The sequence below is a fragment of the Pristis pectinata genome, chromosome 10 (genome assembly GCF_009764475.1).
Source record: "Pristis pectinata isolate sPriPec2 chromosome 10, sPriPec2.1.pri, whole genome shotgun sequence".
NCBI lineage: Eukaryota > Metazoa > Chordata > Chondrichthyes > Rhinopristiformes > Pristidae > Pristis > Pristis pectinata.
In genome coordinates, this window is record NC_067414.1 from 79151848 (window position 1) to 79173378 (window position 21531).

The window sequence follows — 21531 nt, forward strand, 5'->3', positions numbered from 1 at the left end:
TATGAAGAATCAAAAGGCATTATTATCTAAATGGAGAGAGACTGCAAATGAGTGAAGTACAGAGGGATCTAGGTGTTCTTGTGCATGATTCACAAAAATTAGCAGGCAGATCCAGCAAATAGTTAAGAAGGTAAATGGCAGATTGGACTTTATTGCAAAGGGGTTGGAGTTTAAGAGTAGGGAGGCTTTGTTACAGTTGTACAGGGTGTAGGTGAGGCTGCATCTGGAGTAGAGTGCACAATTTTAGTGGTCAAAAGGAGATACACGAGGCCAATTCCTGGGATGACAGGATTGTCCTATCAAGAGAGTGTAGGCAGTTTGAGTCTGTATTTCATGGAGTTTAGAAGGATGAGGATGACCTTATTGCAACATAAAAAGATGCTAAAGGGGCTTGACAGGATGTTTTCACTCATGGGAAAGCCACCTACAAAGGAACATAGGTGCAAAATGAGGGGCCAGTCATTTAAAACTGAAGTGTGTAGAAATGTCATGTAGAAATTGCATGTATGATAGATGATGAGTTTTAATTATTCTCCTTAGTTTATACTAGCTCACATTAGATGAAACTTTGTTAACATATTCCTCCAGGTTTAAATCAGGCAATTGATCAGATGTATCGATATTCATTTTCTTTCCTTGATGTAAGGCTGAATTAACAATTCCGTATCTCCTTGATAAGGAATGCATGGTACAATTTGCCCTCCTTCTTGAGAATCTCTATACAGATTCCCTATGGTCATACAGTCTGTCGCGACAAATTACTTTTTTCTCTGCTTGTTGACAATCCGTAAGGTCTGCGGGAAGTCATCTCTCCACTCCATTCACAGAACATAGAACAGAACAGTACAGCACTGGACAAGCCATTTGGCCCATGATGTTGTGCCGATCTTGATGCTGATTTATACTAAATGTCCTCCTCCTGTTTATCATCCATATCCTTTCATTCCTTTCATTTTCATGTGTCTATCTACCAAACTGCCTGGTTCCACTACTACCCCGGTAACCATTTTCAGGCACCTACCACTCTCTGCATAAAAATAAATTGGCCCTCACATCGCCTTTAAGCTCTTCCCTCCACCCACCCCCCCGCCCAACCTTAAAAGCATGTCCTCTGGTGTCTGACATTTCTACCCTTGGGAAAAGATTCTGACTGTCTACCTTATCTATGCCTCTCATAATTTTAAAGCCTCCATTAGGTCTTCCCTCAGCCTCTGATGCTCTGGGGAGAACAACCCAAGTTTGTCCAACCTGTCCTTCCTTATAGCTCATACCCTCTGATCCTGGCAGCATGCTGGTAAGCCTCTTCTGCACCCTCTTCAAAGCCACATCCTTCCAATAATGGGGCAACCAGAAACTCACACAGTTCTCCAAGTGTGAGAACTTCCTTACTCTTATACTCAACACCCCTACCAATGAAGACAAGCTCTCCACCTTATCCACTTGCATAGCTACTTTAAGTGAACTTGTTACGAATGGGGTTACTATTGGTGAATGTCCCTTTAAGATAGAGCAATGGTGTGTGTGTATGTGTGTGTGTTGGCGTGGTTATGACAACAGAAGATAAAGGACGTAATGACATTTGTGAAGTAGTCAGTCGGAGTCTGTGTGTGAGAGAGAGAGAGAGAGAGAGACACCAGCCTGCTAGTTTCTCTATCGATGGATGAAAAACAATAACTGTGCCTGTCACTACAATCCACATATGGATTTTTGGAGTAATCCGGTGGAGTCCACTTTGTCGTTAACCTGTAGAGGGAAACAGGTATTTGTGTGGATGGCCACATCTTGGTTGCTTTTCAGGGTGGCAGATACTTTGGAACAAAGCAGTGGAGTTCATTTTGTTGTTGACGTGTAGAAGGAAACAGGTATTTGTGTGGACGGCCACAATTCGAGTGCCTTTCGGGGTGAGGAAGATGCGGTGGAGTGGTCACTGCTGAGTAAACACTGAGGTGTCGTTTGGGTTCCAGAGTGGAACATTTGGATTTCGTAATTACTCTCTATTTTCTCTCTACATCTATGTTTTGTCTTCAATCAGTGGTGGTTGTTGAAGAAGCCTTTGCTCACGTTTCACCTTATGGCTTGCTGAACTGAACTTTGAAAACTATTGATGGACTTGGAGTTTGGGAATTTGACACACACACACTTGGAGTTTAGTTTTTGGGGTTAATGTTTAAGATTTAACATTTTTACTTCTAACATTCTAACATTTTTGCTTTTATTTTCTTATTATCATAAGTAGTTATTAATAAAGTAGTTTTTAACACTGATACATGACTCAGTATGTTTCTTTTGTTGCTGGTTCGTAACAAACTATATACCTCAATGCTATTGAGGGGTCTACCATTAACTGTATACTTTCTCCTTTCACTTGACCTCCCAAAGTGCAACACCTCACACTTGCCCATCTGCCACTTCTCTGCCCATATCTGTAACTGATCTATATCCCGCTGTATTCTTTGATAATCCTTTACACTGCCTGCAACTCCACCAATCTTGGTGTCATCTGCAAACTTGCTAATTACCTATCTACATTTTCATCCAAATCATTGATATATATCATAAACAATAGAGGTCCCAGCACCGATCCTTGCAGAACACCACTGGTCACGGACCTCCAGCCAGAATAACAGTCTTCCACTGCTACTCTCTGTCTTCTATGGGCAAGCCAGTTCCAAATCCAAACTTGCAATTCACCCTGGATCCCATGCATCTTTTATCTTCTGAATCACTCTCTAATGAGGGACCTTATCAAATGCCTTACTAAAGTCCATGTATATAATGTCCACTGCCTTACTTTCATCTTTGTCATTACCTTTGTCACCTCCTCAAAAAACTCAATCAAGTTTGTAAGGCATGACCTGCCAGCACAAAGCCATGCTGACTGTCCCTAAGCAGGCCATGCCTTTCCAAATGTGCATAAATCCTATCCCTCCATATCTTCTCCAATGGCTTCCCTATCACTGACGTGAGACTCACTGGCTATAATTACCTGGATTATCCCTGTCTCCCTTGTTGAACAAAGGCACACCATTTGCTACTCTCCAGCCCTCCGGGACCTTGCCTGTTACTATGAGGACACAAATATCCCTGTCAAAGCCCCAGAAATCTCCTCATTTGCTTCTTTCAATATTCTGGGATATATGCCATTAGGCCTTGGGGATTTATCCACCTTAATACTTTTCAGAAGAGCCAGCACTACCTCCTCCTCAATCTCAAAATGTCCCAGCACATTAGCATGCTCCACTTTGTTTTCACTATCCTCCGATTTCTTCTCCTCAGTAAATACCAATTCAAAGTACTCATTTAGTACTTCAGCCACTTGGTCTGACTCCAAGCTCAAACTCCCTCCTATATCTTTGAGTAGACCTACCCTCTCCTTAGTTATCCCTTTCTTCTTAATATACTGTAAGTATAAAATGCCTTGGGATTATCCTTGAACCTGCTCGCCAAGGACATTTCATGGCCCCTTTTGACCTTCCTAATTGCCTCCTTGAGCACACTCCTGCTACCTTTATATTCCACAAGGGCCAGTCTGATTTTAGCTTCCTAAACCTTATGTATGCTTGCTTTTTCTTTCTGGCTAAGTTTTGGACCTCTTGGGTCATCCAAGGTTCTCTTACCTTTCTATCCTTGTACTTGCTCTTTACCGGAACATGCTAATCCTGAACTCTGATCAGTTGGTCTTTAAACAACTCCCCCATATCAGATGTGGACTTGTCTGATACCAGCTGCTCCCAATAAATGCCCCCCCCCCGTCCTATCCTGTCGTAATTTGCTCTCCCCCAATTTAGTATCTTACCATAAGATCCAATTTTATCCTTATAACTATCTTAAAACATAATGAGTTGTGGTCACTATTCCCAAAGTGTTCACCCACTATCAGGTCTGTCACCTGGCCTGGCTTATTTTCCAAAACTAGGTCCAGTATGTTCTGTCCTCTAATTGGACTCTTCACATAGTGGTTCAAGAACCCCTCTTGGATGCACTGAAGAAATCCTGCCCCATCTGAGCATCTTGTATTGAGGAAGTTCCAAACAATGCAGGGGAGGTTAAACTACCCCACTATGACAACCTGGTATTTTCTGCGGCTTTCCATAATCTGTCTACACATCTGTTCCTCCACCTCTCGGTGGCTATTGGGAGACCTATAGTATAATCCTGTCAGCGTAATTGCCCTATTTCTGAGCTCCATCCAAATTGCCTCTGTGGATGAGCCCTCCAGTATGCCCTCTCTGAGTACTGCTGTGACATTCTCCCTTATCAGTGGTGCAACCACTCCTCCTCTTTTACTCCCCCCCCCCATCACATCCAATGCAACGAAACCCAGGAATGTTGAGCAGCCAGTCTTGCCCCTCAGCATCCAGGATTCTGTAATGGCAACAACATCGTAATTCCATGTACTGATCCAGGCTCTAAGTTCATCCTCCTTACCCAAAATACTCCTAGCATTGAAATATACACATTTCAGCCCATCAGTCCCACCATGTTTATTAGCCTGCCCCTTGCTACCTTCCTTTCAGACTTACTTGTCATACCATCTTTCTTTGCCCTCAACCCTACCACCTGTTGCTCTGCTGCTGTGGTTCCTATCCCCCTGCGACACTAGTTTAAACCCTCCTGAGCAGCACCAGCAAACCTCCCAGAGAGGATATTGGTTCCCCTCCAGTTCAGATGCAAACTGTCTTGTTTGTACAAATCACACCTACCCTGGAAGAGAGCTTATTGATCCATTAATCTGAAGCCCTCCCTCCTGCATCAGCTCCTTATCCACATATTGAACTGCACTATGTATCTATTTCTCAGTACGTGGCACAGGTAGTAATCCTGAGATTACAACCCTAGAAGTCCTGCTTTTCAACTTTCTCCTAGTGATAGTCTCCTATCACTATTGCTCTTTCTGACTTCATCCTTCTTTGCCTCAGAGCCGGGCACGGTGCCACTGACCTAGCTACTGGTGCTACCCTCTGAAAGGTCATCCCCCCCAACAGTATCCAAAGGGGTATACCTGTTAGTGAGTGGAATGGCCACAGGGGAACCCTCCACTGTCTGCCTACTCCCCTTACTTCACCTAGTGGTCACCCATCTATCTGTAGCCTGGACCTGAGATGTGACCACCTCACTTAATTCTTCCTACATAACTTCTAATATTTCTGAGGAAAAGGATTCTGAGGATATCGTAGGTGAGAGTTTATCTCCATATTCTGTTACTATTTGTCCCATTTAGTACATATCCAATATTTTACATTTTAAATAAAGGATATCTGTGATGGTTTGGACTAATAATAGGGAGTCTTAGTCCTATCCCTATTATTGCTATTATTGGAAAGACCATTGCTTGTGTGATAGATTGTGTGAGCTTTAATTATCCACTTTAGTTTACTCTAGCTCACATCAGATGAAATTTTGTAATCTGTCATTTGTTCACATCTCTCCTCCAGTCTCTCTGAAATTGTGACAGGTGTGGCGACTCACCGTCTAGTCGGGCGAACCGGCTCGGCAGTCGGGTCGCGCGGCGTCGGAGCGACGAGGCCCAAGATGGCGGCGGGCCTCGTCTTTCTGAGCGACGGGGAGAACCCGCGCGCGGGAAAGTCCTGATGACGTAGGACTTACGTCATTGCCGGTTTTTTTGGGCGGGAGTTTTTCTCCCTTAAAGGGCCCGCACAAGGCGGGAAAATAAACCAGTTCTGTTTGGCAATCCTCCGAGTAGAGTCTTGTTTTATTCCGCGGTAGCAACCGCTACATTGGTGACCCCGACGGTCCAAACGGCTTTTGGACCCGCGAAATGGACGACAGCGCAGCAGCCAACGCAGTGGCCCTCAAGCTGCCCACCTTTTGGACACTTCGGCCCAGCGTCTGGTTTGACCAGGCCGAAGCGCAATTCCACCTTCGGCAGATCACCTCCGACTCCACGATGTACTACCATGTGGTTAGCTCTCTGGACCAGGAGACAGCCGCCCAGGTTGGAGACTTCATCCAGTCGCCTCCGGAGGAAGATAAGTACCCGGCTTTCAAAGATCTTTTGATCCGGACCTTCGGCCTCTCCCGTCGTGAGCGCGCCGCCCGCCTGCTTCATCTGGATGGCCTGTGGGACAGATCCCCATCCGCCCTAATGAATGAGATGCTGGCATTGGCCGAGGGACACAAGCCATGCCTGATGTTCGAACAGGCCTTCCTCGAACAGCTCCCCGATGACATCCACTTGTTGTTAGCTGACGCCGACTTCAGCAACCCCCGTGAGGTGGCCGCCCGGGCAGATGTCCTGTGGAGGGCCAAGCGCGAGAGCGGTTCGTCCGTCAGTCAAATCACCAGGCCGCGAGCCCAACGCCCGCCTCGCCCGGCCCCAGCAACTGAGCAGCCACGCCCCAGGAACGCGGACGACGACACGGGTGACCAGCTGTGCTTCTACCATCAGAGGTGGGGTGCGGAGGCCCGTCGATGCCGCCCACCCTGCAAGTTTCAGGGAAACGCCAGGGCCAGCCGCCGCTGATGGCTACGGCGGCTGGCCGCCAACAGAGCCTCCTCTTCGTTCAGGACAAGAAATCTGGACGGCATTTCCTCGTTGATACTGGAGCGGAGGTCAGTATTTTGCCCCCGACAGGCCGCGACACTCGTGACAGGCCACCAGGTCATCTACTCAATGCCGCCAACGGTACAACGATACGGTCTTTCGGCACCCGTACGCTTCAATTACACTTTGGCGGCAGCCGTTTTACCTGGACCTTTACCCTTGCCACCGTCGCCCGACCACTCCTAGGAGCCGATTTCCTTCGGGCCCACAACCTGTTTAGTCCGACCTGCGAAGGAAGCGGTTAGTCCACTCTAGCACTCTCCGGACCTATCCCCTGGGAGAAATCAGCCCACCAGCCCCGCGCCTGGACTCCATTACCCTTTCTGGCGACGATTTCGCCAAGCTCCTAGCCGAATTCCCATCGATTTTGGCACCTTCGTTTACAAATTCTCGGCCCACACATGGGGTACGACACCACATCATTACCACAGGGCCACCCCTTCATGCCCGAGCACGACGATTACCTCCAGACAAGCTCCGCCTGGCAAAGGAAGAGTTCCATCACATGGAGGAGCTGGGGATTGTTCGCAGGTCAGACAGCCCCTGGGCCTCCCCCCTGCACATGGTCCCCAAAGCCACCGGAGGGTGGAGGCCATGCGGCGACTACCGCAGGCTGAATGACGCCACCACCCCGGACCGCTATCCCATCCCTCACATCCAGGACTTCGCAGCGAACTTACACGGGGCCCGCATCTTTTCCAAAGTGGACCTCGTTAGGGGATACCACCAAATCCCGGTCCATCCGGATGACGTCCCCAAAACTGCGATTATCACCCCATTCGGCCTGTTCGAATTCCTTCGGATGCCGTTCGGCCTTAAGAACGCCGCGCAGACCTTCCAGCGGCTGATGGACGCGGTAGGCCGAGACCTGGACTTCGTGTTCATTTACTTGGACGACATACTGATCGCCAGCCATAACCGCCAGGAACACCTTTCCCACCTCCGCCAGCTGTATTCCCGCCTCCGCGATTTCGGCCTCACGATTAACCCGTCCAAGTGCCAATTCGGACTTGACTCTATCGATTTCCTCGGCCACAAAATCACCAGCGACGGGGCAACACCCCTACCCGCCAAGGTGGATGCTATCCGCCATTTTGCCCGCCCCGACACAGTCAAAGGCCTACAGGAATTCCTTGGGATGGTCAACTTTTACCATCGTTTCATCCCTGCAGCAGCCCGTATCATGCGCCCTCTGTTCTCGCTGCTGGCTGGTAAGGGCAAGGACATCACCTGGACTGACGAGGCTGCGGCTGCTTTCGTTAAGGCCAAAGACGCCCTGGCAGACGCCACGATGCTGGTACACCCTAGGACTGACGTCCCGACTGCCCTCACGGTAGACGCGTCCAACACCGCGGTGGGTGGGTACTGGAACAGCTACTCGAAGGCCGCTGGCAACCCTTGGCATTTTTCAGCAAACACCTTAGACCGCCCGAACTGAAGTACAGCGCTTTTGATCGGGAACTTCTAGCGCTGTATCTGGCGGTCCGGCATTTCCGATACTTTCTAGAAGGCAGGCCTTTCACCGCTTTCACCGATCATAAGCCTCTGTCCTTTGCCTTCTCCAAAGTCTCCGATCCCTGGTCAGCTCGTCAGCAGAGACATTTATCCTACATTTCCGAGTTCACAACTGACATCCAACATGTCTCCGGAAAGGATAATGTTGTTGCTGATGCACTTTCCAGACCAACCATCCACAACCTATCCTTGGGTGTCAACTACACGGCCCTGGCTGACGCACAGCAAGCCGACGACGAACTGCCCAGCTACAGAACCGCAGTCTCGGGTCTGCAGCTCCGAGATTTCTTGGTTGGTCCAGGTCAGCGGATCCTACTTTGCGACGTTGCGACTGGTCAGCCCCGCCCTATTGTCCCTGCAGCCTGGCGGAGACGCGTTTTTGACTCGGTACATGGGTTGGCGCACCCGTCCATCAGATCTACTGTCCGACTGGTCGCCAGCAAGTTTGTCTGGCATGGCCTGCGCAAACAGGTCATTGAGTGGGCCAGGACTTGTCTGCACTGCCAGACGTCAAAAATCCAGCGACACACCAAGGTCCCACCACAGCAGTTCGAGCCTACCCGTAGGAGGTTCGACCACATACACGTCGACCTCGTGGGCCCTCTGCCGGTTTCAAGAGGAGCCCGGTACCTCCTTACCATCGTGGACCAGTTCACGAGGTGGCCTGAGGCAACCCCCCTGACTGACATCACAACTGATTCCTGCGCCCGAGTGCTGCTCACAACTTGGGTCTCACATTTTGGCGTTCCGGCCCACATCACTTCAGACAGAGGCACCCAATTCACTTCCAGTCTCTGGGCTGCATTAGCGAACCTGCTAGGGACGCAGCTGCACACCACCACGGCCTACCATCCTCAATCAAACGGGTTGGTGGAACGTTTTCACCGCCATCTAAAATCGGCCTTGATGGCCCGCCTGAAGGGTCCTAACTGGGTTGACGAGCTGCCTTGGGTCCTGCTCGGCATACGCACTGCCCCCAAAGAAGACCTCCGCACTTCGTCAGCTGAGCTTGTATACGGGGCGCCACTAGTTGTCCCCGGGGATTTCATACCTGCCCTTCAGGACCAAGGGGAACAACCCCCAGCAGTTCTACAAAGACTGTGCGAGAAGCTCGGCGCCTTGGCCCCGATTCCCACCTCATGGCACGGTCAAGCCCCATCCTGCCAGCCCAAGGAACTACGGGACTGTAAGTTTGTTTTCGTTCGCAGGGGCACACCTCGGGCGCCATTGCAACGACCATATGAGGGACCGTTCCGAGTCATACGGAATAACGGATCCACTTTTATTTTGGACATTGGAGGCAGGGAACAGGTTTTCACGGCGGACCGCCTCAAACCGGCCCATTTGGATCTGCAACAGCCTGTCGAGGTTGCCACGCCACGACGCAGAGGCCGCCCCCCTAAGCGGCAGCTGGCACAGCCCATGGACCTTGGGGACTGTCTCGCCGGTTCTGGGGGGGGTTGTGTGGCGACTCACCGTCTAGTCGGGCGAACCGGCTCGGCAGTCGGGTCGCGCGGCGTCGGAGCGACGAGGCCCAAGATGGCGGCGGGCCTCGTCTTTCCGAGCGACGGGGAGAACCCGCACGCGGGAAAGTCCTGATGACGTAGGACTTACGTCATTGCCGGTTTTTTTGGGCGGGAGTTTTTCCCCCTTAAAGGGCCCGCACAAGGCGGGAAAATAAACCAGTTCTGTTTGGCAATCCTCCGAGTAGAGTCTTGTTTTATTCCGCGGTAGCAACCGCTACACAGGTTTGCTTAATAAGCCAATTGCTATACATTATTGAGAGTATCCTGATTGGTTGCATCATGGTCTGGTGTGTCAATTTGAATGCACAGGAACGTAAGAAGTTGCAGAGAGTAGTGTATTCAGCCTAATACATCACAGGCACATGCTACCCCACGGTTGGTAGTATCAACATGAGGCACTGCCTCAAGAGGGCAACATTCATCATCAAAGATCCTCAGCATCCGGGCCATGCCATCTTCCTGCAGCTACCATTGGGCAGGAGGCACAGAAGCCTGAAATTCCCACACCACCAGATTCAAGAACAGCTACTTCCCTTCAGCCATTTGGCTCTTGAACCAAGCTGCCCAATCCTAATCACTACCTCAGTATAGCAACACTATGACCACTTTGGCCACTTTGCACTACAATTGACTTTTTTTTTGTTATAATTGTGTTTTTTTTCTTGTAAAAAATTGTGTATAATTTATATTTTTCTTGTGAATGTTGTGTATCTGATGCAAGTAAGTTTTTTTTATTGCACCTGTGCATACATGTACATGTCCATATGATAATAAACTCAACTTTGGCTTTGATTCTGGGGCCTCAGACCTGACATCTTGATCTTTCTTTATACTGTAAATTGATCTTTCCTAGCTATAGTTAGAATAGGATTGGTAAGCTTTGCAAAATGGAGAGTCATTATAATATCATCAGCTATTGTTGTTGTTGTGCTAGAAGATGCTCTATAATTTGCTGTTTTGCTTTCTTTAATTTGCTATTCATGGTTACCAGATCTATTCTACTATAAGCCATACCTGACATATTAACTCCCATTACTATCTCGTTAATCAATCTCTTTCTCTTCCTGCTTCCTTGTAAACGTTTGGTTGTGACTACAGTTTATGAAGTATATGATCTTTCCATATCCTCAAACTGGTTTCCTGAACCCCGTGAATCTTCTGTATTATCTCAAAAATCAAACTACTTGTTGCTGCAATTTGTCAAAGTCTTGGTGTCCTTTTGTTACAACATCTCTGCCACTTCACCTTGGTTAAATTTAAAATAGCTGGAATTGTCTCACGTTATATAATGATACAAAATCTGATTCATTGTGATCATAACAGTCCACTTTTAGGTCCTAGTGTCTATTTTGGGCTCTTTAAAGAATTTTGTTGGTTTACTTCAGGTATGTTTTTAGATGCTGTTTTTAATTGATATGCTGCTATGGTTTGATGGTTTACTTCATACTTACTTACCCTAATTACTTGTACTTTGTCTTTGAATCACTTTGCTTGCAATGCTATCTCTCCTCGCATCATTTGTTCCAGTTAGGCCATCAATACACTGTACCATCACTCTCAGAAGCAGCTCGTTCCACATTCAGCTTTTCTGAACAGATTCTGGGAGTGGGTAGTATTACATTGATGGCATTTCATAGTGTAGGGATTATGCACTGATGGTTATCACTACATGATTTCAAATTACATTTTATACAAATCTGTCTCTCCTCTTTACCTCTATCATTTGTACTAAAGCTAAGTTCCCCTGCAACCTGTTCTCCCTTTCCCATTACTGGCACTAGTGTTAAAAGGATAGATGAAATACATCTCTTCAGAGTATGTTTCAACTTTAGCCACTTTCTCCAGTTAAGTAACGGAAGATAAGCACTAATCAGCTTAAGCTGTCACAAACTCGCTCCACATGATTGCCAAGAAAAACACCATTGCCCTCTCCATTTTTATTTGCAGAAAGAAAACAAAAGTTTACTCTGTGTTGGCCTGTCTGTATCTTGGAGTACACAGAGCTGCTTGGATAAATTAACCACTTCTTTATTTACAAAATTGGCATATGGTTCCTTAACATGTATGACTCCTCAAGTCATATCTCCTGTCCATTCCCTGAGGAACTGAGACCAGTGTTGGTGGTGGTACTGCTGTGCAAAATTCACCATGCTCATAATAGTTCCTTTCACTCTTTCTTGCTTCATGTGACTGTTCCATAGTTTATAAAGCTTCTCCAACTGTCTTGTAAATTCCCCTACAATCTGTCTTGAGTTTCTTTCTCCTTCTGCCCTTCAATCAAAGTAGGTACTAATGAATGTACTGGTGTTCTCATGGATCTGCTTGCCAGTAAATTGTGGGATGAACATCCTGTTGTGCAAGAAGTACTGCCCCTTAAATTCATTAACACTAGTGGTAAGATGACTCACATGCCTCTTCCCTTCAATACCCAACAACTTCAAGGTTGTTTGTCTCTGATCTGATTCCACAATCCTTGGTAGTTCCCATTTAGAAAAGACCTGTATCACTAAAACCTTAGCAGGAGCTGCTTTGTATGACACACTTTATGAGATTATCCACCAAAACTAGACAGTATTTATTCCCCGACTGGAGGAGGTCCAACAAAAGCTATCCACATACAATGTCAGGGAACTTCTGATCTTTGGTTGTGCCTTAGAGGTACTTTCTTCTTTTGTGGTTCTGGATTATGAGCCACCCAGATCAGAAAATTACAGTTAAAATCCTCCACATTTTCTTTTTGTTGGGGGCATCATCCCGCCATATCAGGATCAGAATCAGATTTATTATAACTGATACATGACGTGAAATTTATTGTTTTGTGGCAGCAGTACAGTGCAAAGACATAAAAATCTATAAATTACAAAAATAATTAGTGCAAAAAAAAGAATAATGAGGTAATGTTCATGGGTTCATGGATTATTCAGAAATCTGATGGCAGAGGGGAAGAAGCTGTTCCTGACTCGTTGAGTATGGCTCTTCAGGCTCCTGCACCTCCTCCCTGATGATAGTAACGAGAAGAGGGCATGGCCCAGATAATGAGGGTACTTAATGATGGATGCCGCCTTCTTGAGGTACTGCCTCTTGAAGATGTCTTCGCTGGTGGGGAGGATTCTCCACATGATGCAGGTGACTTAGTCTATAACCCTCTGCATCTTCTTGTGATCCTGTGCATTGGAGGCTTCATACCACATTGTGATGCAACCAGTCAGAATGCTCTCCACCATAGAAATTTGTAAGAGTCTTTGGTGGCATACCAAATCTCCTCCAATCCTTAAGAAAGTAGAGCTGCTGGCGTGCCTTCTTCGTGATTGTATCAATGTGTTGGGCCCAGGATAGATCCTTTTGAGATGTTCATGCCTAGGAACTTGAAACTGCTCACCCTTTCTGCCACTGATGCCTCAATGAGGACTGCTGTGTGTTCTCTTGACTTCCCTTTTCTGAAGTTAACAATCAATTCCTTAGTCTTGCTGACATTGAGTGCGAGGTTGTTGTCGCGACACCACTCAACCAGCCAATCGATCTCACTTCTGTAAGCCTCTTCATTGGCATCTGAGATTCTACCAACAACAGTGGGGTCATCGTCAAATTTATAGATGGCGTTTGAGCTGTGCTTAGCCACACAGTCATGAGTGTAGAGAGAGTAGAGCAGTTGGCTAAGCACGCATCCTTCAGGTGCGCCTGTGTTGCTAGTCAGCGAGGAGGAGATGTTATTGCCGATCTGCACTGACTGTGATCTCCCTGTGAGGAAGTTGAGAATCCAGTTGCAGAGGGAGGTACAGAGGCTGAGGTTTTGAAGCTTGGTTATTAGTACTGAAGGAATGATGATGTTGAACGTCAAGTTGTAATCGATAAACAGTAGCCTGACATCTAGGAGTTCCAAAGCGGAGTGGCGAGCCAGTGAGATTGCATCTGCTGTAGACCTGTTGTGGCGGTAAGTGAATTGCAGCGGATTCAGGTCCTTGCTCAGGCAGGAGTTAATTCTAGCCATAACCAACCTCTCAAAGCACTTCACAGTAGATGTGAGTGTTACCAGGTGATAGTCATTGAGGCAGTTTGCCCTGTTCTTCTTGGGCACTGGAATGATTGCTGCCCTTTTGAAGCAATTGTGAACCTCCAACCGCAGCAGTGAGAGGTTGAAGATGTCCTTGAACACTCCAGCCAGTTGGTCGGCACAGGTTTTCAGCACCCAGCCACGTACATCATCAGGGCCTGACGCCTTGAAGGATGTTCTGACATCGACCTCCGAGACAGAGATCACGTGGTCATCAGATAATGTGGGGAATCGCACAAGTGTACTGTTACTCTCCCTTTCAAAGTGTATGTAAAATGATTTGAGCTCATCGGGGTGTGAAGCATCACTGCCATTTTATGCTGTTAGGTTTCATCTCATAGGAAATAATGGCATGCAAACCCTGCCACAGCTGTCATACATCTGATTATGTCTCTCTTTACGTTCACTCTTTTCTCTGTTCCCTCCACGCTAACATATTCTGTCCCTCATTCTATATGCACCAGTTTGAGGAAAGCCTCCCTTTGGGTTATGAGTACCACCCATTTATCATCCTTAAATAGCATCCGCTCTTCTATTTGCACTTCAGGTTTTCCATGGGGTCCATCAATAGTTTCTCCCATATCCAGGTTGTCTAATACTTGCCAACTCATTGGATCTGTTTTCTGAATTGGAATTGGTTTATTATTGTCACTTGTACCAAGGTACAGTGAAAAACTTGTCTTGCGTACCATTCATACAGATCAATTCATTATACAGTGCATTCAGGTAGTACAAGGTAAAACAATACAGAATGCAGAATAAGGTGTCACAGCTACAGACAAAGTGCAGTGCAGGTAGACAATAAGGTGAAAAGTCATAATGAGGTAGATTGCGAGGTCAAGACTTCATCTTATCGTACTAGGGGACCGTTCAATAGTTTATTACAGCAGGATAGAAGCTGTCCTTGAGCCTGGTGGTATGTGCTTTCAGGCTTTTGTATCTTCTGCCTGATGGGAGAGGGGAAGAGAGTATGTCCAGGGTGGGTGGGGTCTTCGATTATGCTGGCTGCTTTACTGAGGCAGCTAGAAGTATAGACAGAGTCCATGGAGGGGAGACTGGTTTCCATGATGTGATGTGCTGAGCTGTGTCTACGACTCTCTGCAGTTCCTTGCGGTCCCAGGCAAAGCAGTTACCATAATAAGCCGTGATGCATCTGGATAAAATGCTTTCTATGGTGCATCGATTAAAAAATGATGAGTGTCAAAGGGGACATGCCTCCTGAGGAAGTAGAAGCACTGGTGAACTTTCTTGACAATGGCGTCTATGTGTTTGGACCAGGACAGGCTATTGGTGATGTTCACTCCCAGGATGTTCACTCTCTAAACCCTCTCAACCTCAGCACCATTGATGTAGACAGGAGCATGTGCACTGCCCCCTTCCTGAAGTCAATGACCAGCTCTTTGATTTTGCTGACATTGAGGGAAAGGTTGTTGTCATGGCACCATGTCACTAAGCTCTCTATCTCCTTCCTGTACTCCGACTCATCGTTATTTGAGATATGGCCGACTATGGTGGTATCATCTGCAAACTTGTGGATGGAGTTAGAGCAGAATCTGGCCATGCGGTCATGAGTGTATAGGGAGTAGAGTAGGGGGCTGAGGATGCAGCCTTGTGGGGCATCAGTGTTGAGAATAATCATGCAGAGGGTAGATAATTAGGAAACTTTTTCCAATTACATTCCCCTAAGGCACGTAGATAATGTAGTAGGCGCAGAACTTTCTTGCACAGAGGATGGTTGGAATCTGGAATGAACTGCCTGAGTGCATGGTGGACCTTCTGGTTCTATCAACCAGGTTTACTTTGGAACTCTAGACAACTACTTGAATCGCCAATATGGATTAGTATAATTTGATACGATGATTGGCATGGACTTGATGGGCCAAAGTGTCTGTTTCTAGGCTCTTTGACGCTCTATCATAGAGATTATGATACTACAAGTGACACCGTGGTGCAGGGACAGTGCTGTTGCCTCACCGCTCCAGGAACCCAGCTTCAATCCTGACCTTGCATGCTGTTTTTGCGGAGCTTACATGCTCTCTCCAGTTAAGAGGTGCGTTGTAGAATACCTTGCTCGTTATTGCAGTTGAGAAGTGAGTTTGGATCTTTCTGCACTATTGCAAATGATTCATTTTGAGAGTAATGTCCAGGCCATGATAAAAATCATCAAGAAATCTCCAAAACAAAATAATTTTTGTTTTCCATTACGATATTCGCAAAGCTGAAATAGTTTATTTCCAGAGTAAATATTTAAATTTTCGTTGGTGAAGTGGGAATGATCTATAAAATGCATATTTTTAGGGTTTCTGTCTGTGGTGTGTGTGCTCATAGGATCAGTTTGTGATTTTAGAAGATATATAATGAGCATAGTTTTCTTATTTTATGGGATTAACATGAAATTTCTAATGTTCGTATTTATTTTGTTTTTTATTTTAAAGCTCATGTGATAGCCAAAGCACAAGGACTTGCAATCCTATCAGTAATTAAAGCTGGATTTTTAGTAACAGCTCGTGGAGGTAGTGGAATTGTATTGGGCCGCCTACCAGATGGAAGTAAGTGTTCATTATTTGACCCATTTAAATATATATACTTGTGTTCACTTCTGCTGGTACTTTTAAAAATTATTTAAAATTTAAGTACAAGGCAAAATTATAGAAACAAACTGAAAATAATGTTGGGCTACAGTATCTATTTGATATTTCTTTGTTCATCCTCAACTCCAGCATATCCTATTTATCAGATGGTATGATTTATTATGGCTTGGAAACCAATTACTCCAGCAAGAAATATTCATTAAACATCACCTCTTAGTACTGGTATTAGTTGGTTGATAGAACCAGGAGGTGCAAAGCAAATGTATCATCCCCCACACCTTTCACCATTAGTAAGGTTCAGTGCCACCAACAGAATATATTCTGTAGCATTGCAGCTATCAAACATCAATGAGAGCAGCCAACTTAGTGGTCATTGGTGGATAAATGTACAATAATTCAATTGTATTGCCTTTTTTGAGGACTATTTTGTTTTCAAATTGTGCACAGTATCTGAATTTGAAGAAATGTGTGCATTTGCAAAGAGCCAAAGTAAAGCTATTATTTAATTTAAAAATGGCTCTTTCTTTCCTGCGTCTGGTCCCCTGACTGAGCAAACAATAACAACTGTAATTTTCTCTGACCGTCCAATCGCATTGCTAATTCAGCTCTTAGTGCAAAGACAACTACAACTTAAAGACCAAATGTGCGCAGAATATTGCTATTAGTTTGTATGATATTTCATGTTTGTTGGTCTAATGTATAAGAGGTGGAAAAATAATGAATATCATGCAAACTGCCTCAGGAGTAAAAATGAATGAAAGTAAACATAGGTTGAATGTATTGATAAGTATTGGCGGTTGCAAAAATCATTAAATGTTGAGTTAAAGACTCTAGCCATAAGCTATTGCTGATATTTGTCAGTTTAAACAACAGTAGTCCACAAATGGACTATCAAATCTAAATGTCCTAGACTTAGTGACAGATTCAGAGTGCAAAATCTGTCCAGAGCAGAATTCCCCAATATGCTAAGAATTTGCGTCTCTGACCAGCTGCCAGGTTGGATCTGGCACAAGGTCCAAGACCCCATCAATTGGGATTGCGGACGAAAGAAGACAAGAGATAAGGTAAATTTCTTTAGCATAAAGAATTATCTTACTTTAATATTTTCAGATATTTATAACTGTTCATTGTTAATGTTATACAGTTTTATTAGTAGTTGTGTTTCTCTAAATGTCAGAGACATTGGAAAGTTATTATGAATTGGAACCAGTAAAATTTGGAGCAAGTGCTTTGGCAATTGTAAGAGATTTCAAGGTAAACTGAGGAGGAATGGGGGACAGCATCTCTACTGCTGCAAGGCCATGCCACTGGAATCCTGGATGCTTTAAACCTGTGCAACTGGACTTTCATATCCAGACCAACTAAGACAGAACATGGGGAGTCTGTGCTTGGTGATTCTGAGTGGGGGATCCATCTAACATGATGTGGCCTTTTGTTTTCGCTCAGTCAATTTTGTGTTATGTTCATGGTTAAAAGATTTGTCTGAATTTATATTCATTCCATGCAGGATGGTCTGCTCCCTCGGCAATAGGCATTGCTGGTCTTGGTGGTGGTTTTGAAATTGGAATTGAGGTAGGCAGCAATTTTTTAAACTGATGTGCATAACTATTACATCAACAAAAAGTACATAAATAGATTATTTATGTAAATAAAAATAAGTTCAGTTTAATAAATATTGTCCCATGTCCTGCTCAATGCAATGCAGTATCTTTAATAAAATTCATATTTGCTCCTGGTTCTGCAGCTACAAAAGATGTCCTTTACATTTTTTTTAATCTTTTTTCCCCATTTGGCATCTGAATATCAAACCTAGTATCACTATGACCAAAGCTCTTTACTACAAGTAGGTGCTGACATTTATTTGAATTCTGCCTTGTTACTTTATAAAATGAAAAGTATCTGATGTGTATAATCACTATCAAAGCAGTTTCCAGTAACAACAAAAATTGTCACTTGAAGCAAGATGTCATATTCAATTACCAGAGCATCTGATTTATATATGATAGTATCTTAAAATGTGAATCTGAGTTGCACTGTGAACTTGTAGCTTATAGCTTAATTTTTTCGGTTGACTTTCATGAAATTTGGCCAAAGTAACTTACCCTCAATCTTGTTTCTTCTTCTCTAAATTGGGTGGCCTGATTCCAGGTTATACTTGGATGTTCACAGAGAATTGTGACCTTTATGAGACCAAAGGCAGTGGCTTAGGTATTACAGAACACCCAAAAACTTTCCCAGGTTGGGTTGAGTCAAAGATTCATGGAGTCATACAGTAGGGAACAGGCATTCAGGCCACCATGTCCACGTAGATCAGTAGGCATCCATCCATATTAAATCCTTCTTTGAGCACTTGGCCCATAGTTTTCTATTGCCTAGGCACTTTAAGTGCTCATCTAGATTCTTCTTAAGTGCTGTAAGAGACTGATTTCACCACTTTCTCTCCAGGCACTCGCCACTCAGTGTGAAAAAGGTTCCCCTCAGATCACCACTCAGTCCCTTACCTCTTACCCTATATCTATGTCCTCTAGTTTTATTCACCTCTAATAAGGAGAAAAGATTCATGCAGTCTACCCTATCCTCTGCTCCAAGGAAAACAGACCTAGCCTCTCCCGTCTCTTCTCATAACAGAAATGCTACTTCCCAGGCAACATCCTGATGAATCTCCTCTGCACCTTCTCCAGCACTATCACATCCTTCCTATATTGTAGTGACCAGAACTGCACACAGTACGCCAGCTGAGATCTGACCAATGCTTTATCAAGTTGTAACATAACCACCCTGCTCTTATATTCAGTGTCCCAACTAATGAAAGCCAGTATCCCATATGCCTTTATAACTATGTTATCTACCTGCAGTGTCACCTTCAAGGATCTTTGAATTTGCATGCCAAGGTCTCTCTGTTCTTCAGTACTCCTTAGGAATTTGCCATTCATGGTGTATGTCCTTCATTAGTAGTCTCAAAATGCATCACCTCACATTTATCAGGATTAAACTCCATCTGCCATTTCTCAGTTCATTTCACCAATATATCATCAATATCATTCCTGTAGGCGAAGAATAACCCGGCACATGGGTAAACAGAGTGATATCACAGCCCGATACCTTGTTATCAGAGTGGGCACACATCAGATGGTTTGTTAGGGTTAGGAATGAGATATTGAGGCCTGCAGTGATATTTGTGGCAGTGACAGGTTGGGAACTGAACTCGAGATTGTGTAGTCATAAGCAGAAGATCACAGTACACTCTTCACCTGCAAGGCATTTTCTCTGACACGCATGGCTCTTAAATTATGAAAGAGTTTAGGAAGTGAAATATAAGGAAAAGGGATGGGAATCGAGGATGGGGTTCACAGGAGAAAGGTGGTGTAGAAGAAGTTAAGGGTTAAAGTGCAGTGACTTAGTGGAAGTGGAGTAAAGACCAGGGAATTACTGTAAGGAGCTGGCCAAGGCTACTGCGGTTCCCCATAATGCAGCACATCAGCAAAAATGCCTTGCAGATGAAGAGTGTGGCAGCACCACACTCCAAGATGTCTGTTCACATGTTCCTGGACTGGAGAGGGCACGGTGAAGGAGAGATTTGGCTGTGACTGGTAACCTAGTCGACACCTTGGTGTCATAGCCAAATCTTATTGTCCTATAGTATTAAGTGACTAAAAATTAAAATTGACATTTCTTTCACACTTTGTGTTTATTTATTACCCACATAAAATCCATAGGAGTGAATTTTATTCTGTATCTCAAATTTTTGGGTAGTGATTTGTGAATTCCGTAATGGCGAATTTTTGTGGCCCAAACGGCCGTAACTCTGTCACATACTGAGGACATAAATCAAGGTCTCATTGTACCATCGGGTGGACATAAGTTCCAGTTCTTTTATTTAAAGAATATAAAATTGATTTTCAGAATGTAAAATTGATTTGCAATGTCCTGATTAATGTTTATCCCTAGACATCTCAGCCTGATTGTGGGATTTGGCATTGCACAAGTTTGCTAACCATGTTTTCTGCATAACTACAGTTTACTATGCCTAAAAAAAGCAAATCCTTGTTTGGCTGCTGGTTCATCCTGAGGTTATAAGAGGTGCTATGTAAACATAAATTTTGGAAGACCCAGCAAATGCAGCTTGACAGTTTGACCTTGCAGAGTTTTATGACCCTCCCTTGGGTGAGTTAATGGAGATTACTGTAGCCTTGCTTTGCAATAATAATTTGGCAATTAAACCCCAGAACCAAGGTTATCTGAGTTCAGTAGTTGGCTGCATTATATAGATAATCGTTGCATTTGGATTTACTTAGAGGCTGAGCTCCAAAACATTGTCAACTTGTTCGGATGCACCATAGAAAGTATCCTATCTGGATGCATCACAGATTTAGTATGGCAACTGCTCTGCCCAGGACTACAAGAAACTGCAGAGAGTTGTGGACACAGACGAGCGCATCACAGAAACCAGCCTCCCCTCCATGGACTCTGTCTTTACCTCTCACTGCCTTGAAGCAGCCAGCATAATCAAAGACCCCACCCACCTGGGTCATTTTCTTTTCTCTCCTCCCCCATCAGGCAGAATATACAGGAGCCTGAGGGTACATACCACTAGGCGCAAGGACAGCTTCTATCCCGCAGTGATAAGATTATTGAACGGTTCCCTTATACAATGAGATGGACGCTTGACCTCACAATCTAACTTGTTGTGACCTTGCACCTTATTGTCTACCTGCACTGCACTTCATCTGTAGCTGTGACACTTTACTCTGTACTGTTATTGTTTTTACCTGTACTACCTCAATGCACTCTGTACTACCTCAATGCACTCTGTACTAACTCAATGTAACTGCACTGTGTAATGAATTGACCTGTACGATCAGTATGCAAGACAAGTTTTTCACTGTACCTCATTACACATGACAATAATAAACCGATACCGATACTGAAGTACATGAGAAAATGAGTCCATGCTTAAAGATCCACAAGACAGAGGTCCAACCTGCCAACCGGACTTCACTGTACAACACTGCCCTCTGATGAGAAAGTTTCATAGCGAGATTCTAAGAAAAGTAAACAGCTTCTCACATCTTGGGAGCCCTTTCTCAGTGAAGGTAGACATTGATGATGAAGTTCATCATTGCCTTCAATGTGCCAGCATAGCCTCTTGCAAATTGAAGGAGCAGTTTATGAAGATCAAGACTTAAGATTGGGCAGTAATGACTCCTGTCCTCTTATATTCTTCAGAGATCTAGATTACTTCCAGCAAGTACCTCAGGGTACTAGAAAGATACCACCAAAGCT

General features: G+C 44.9%; 1 protein-coding gene across 2 annotated transcripts in view; it reads left to right on the forward strand.

Moving 5' to 3' along the window:
* The window catches only part of sh3yl1 (SH3 and SYLF domain containing 1), a 188826-nt gene that overhangs the window by 55649 nt on the left and 111646 nt on the right, over positions 1 to 21531 (forward strand). For both annotated transcript variants that reach the window (XM_052025149.1, XM_052025148.1), the window contains 2 exons: positions 16093 to 16206; positions 17756 to 17820. In XM_052025149.1, the coding sequence (XP_051881109.1) occupies positions 16093 to 16206; positions 17756 to 17820 (179 nt within the window). The remainder of the gene's footprint in view (positions 1 to 16092; positions 16207 to 17755; positions 17821 to 21531) is intronic.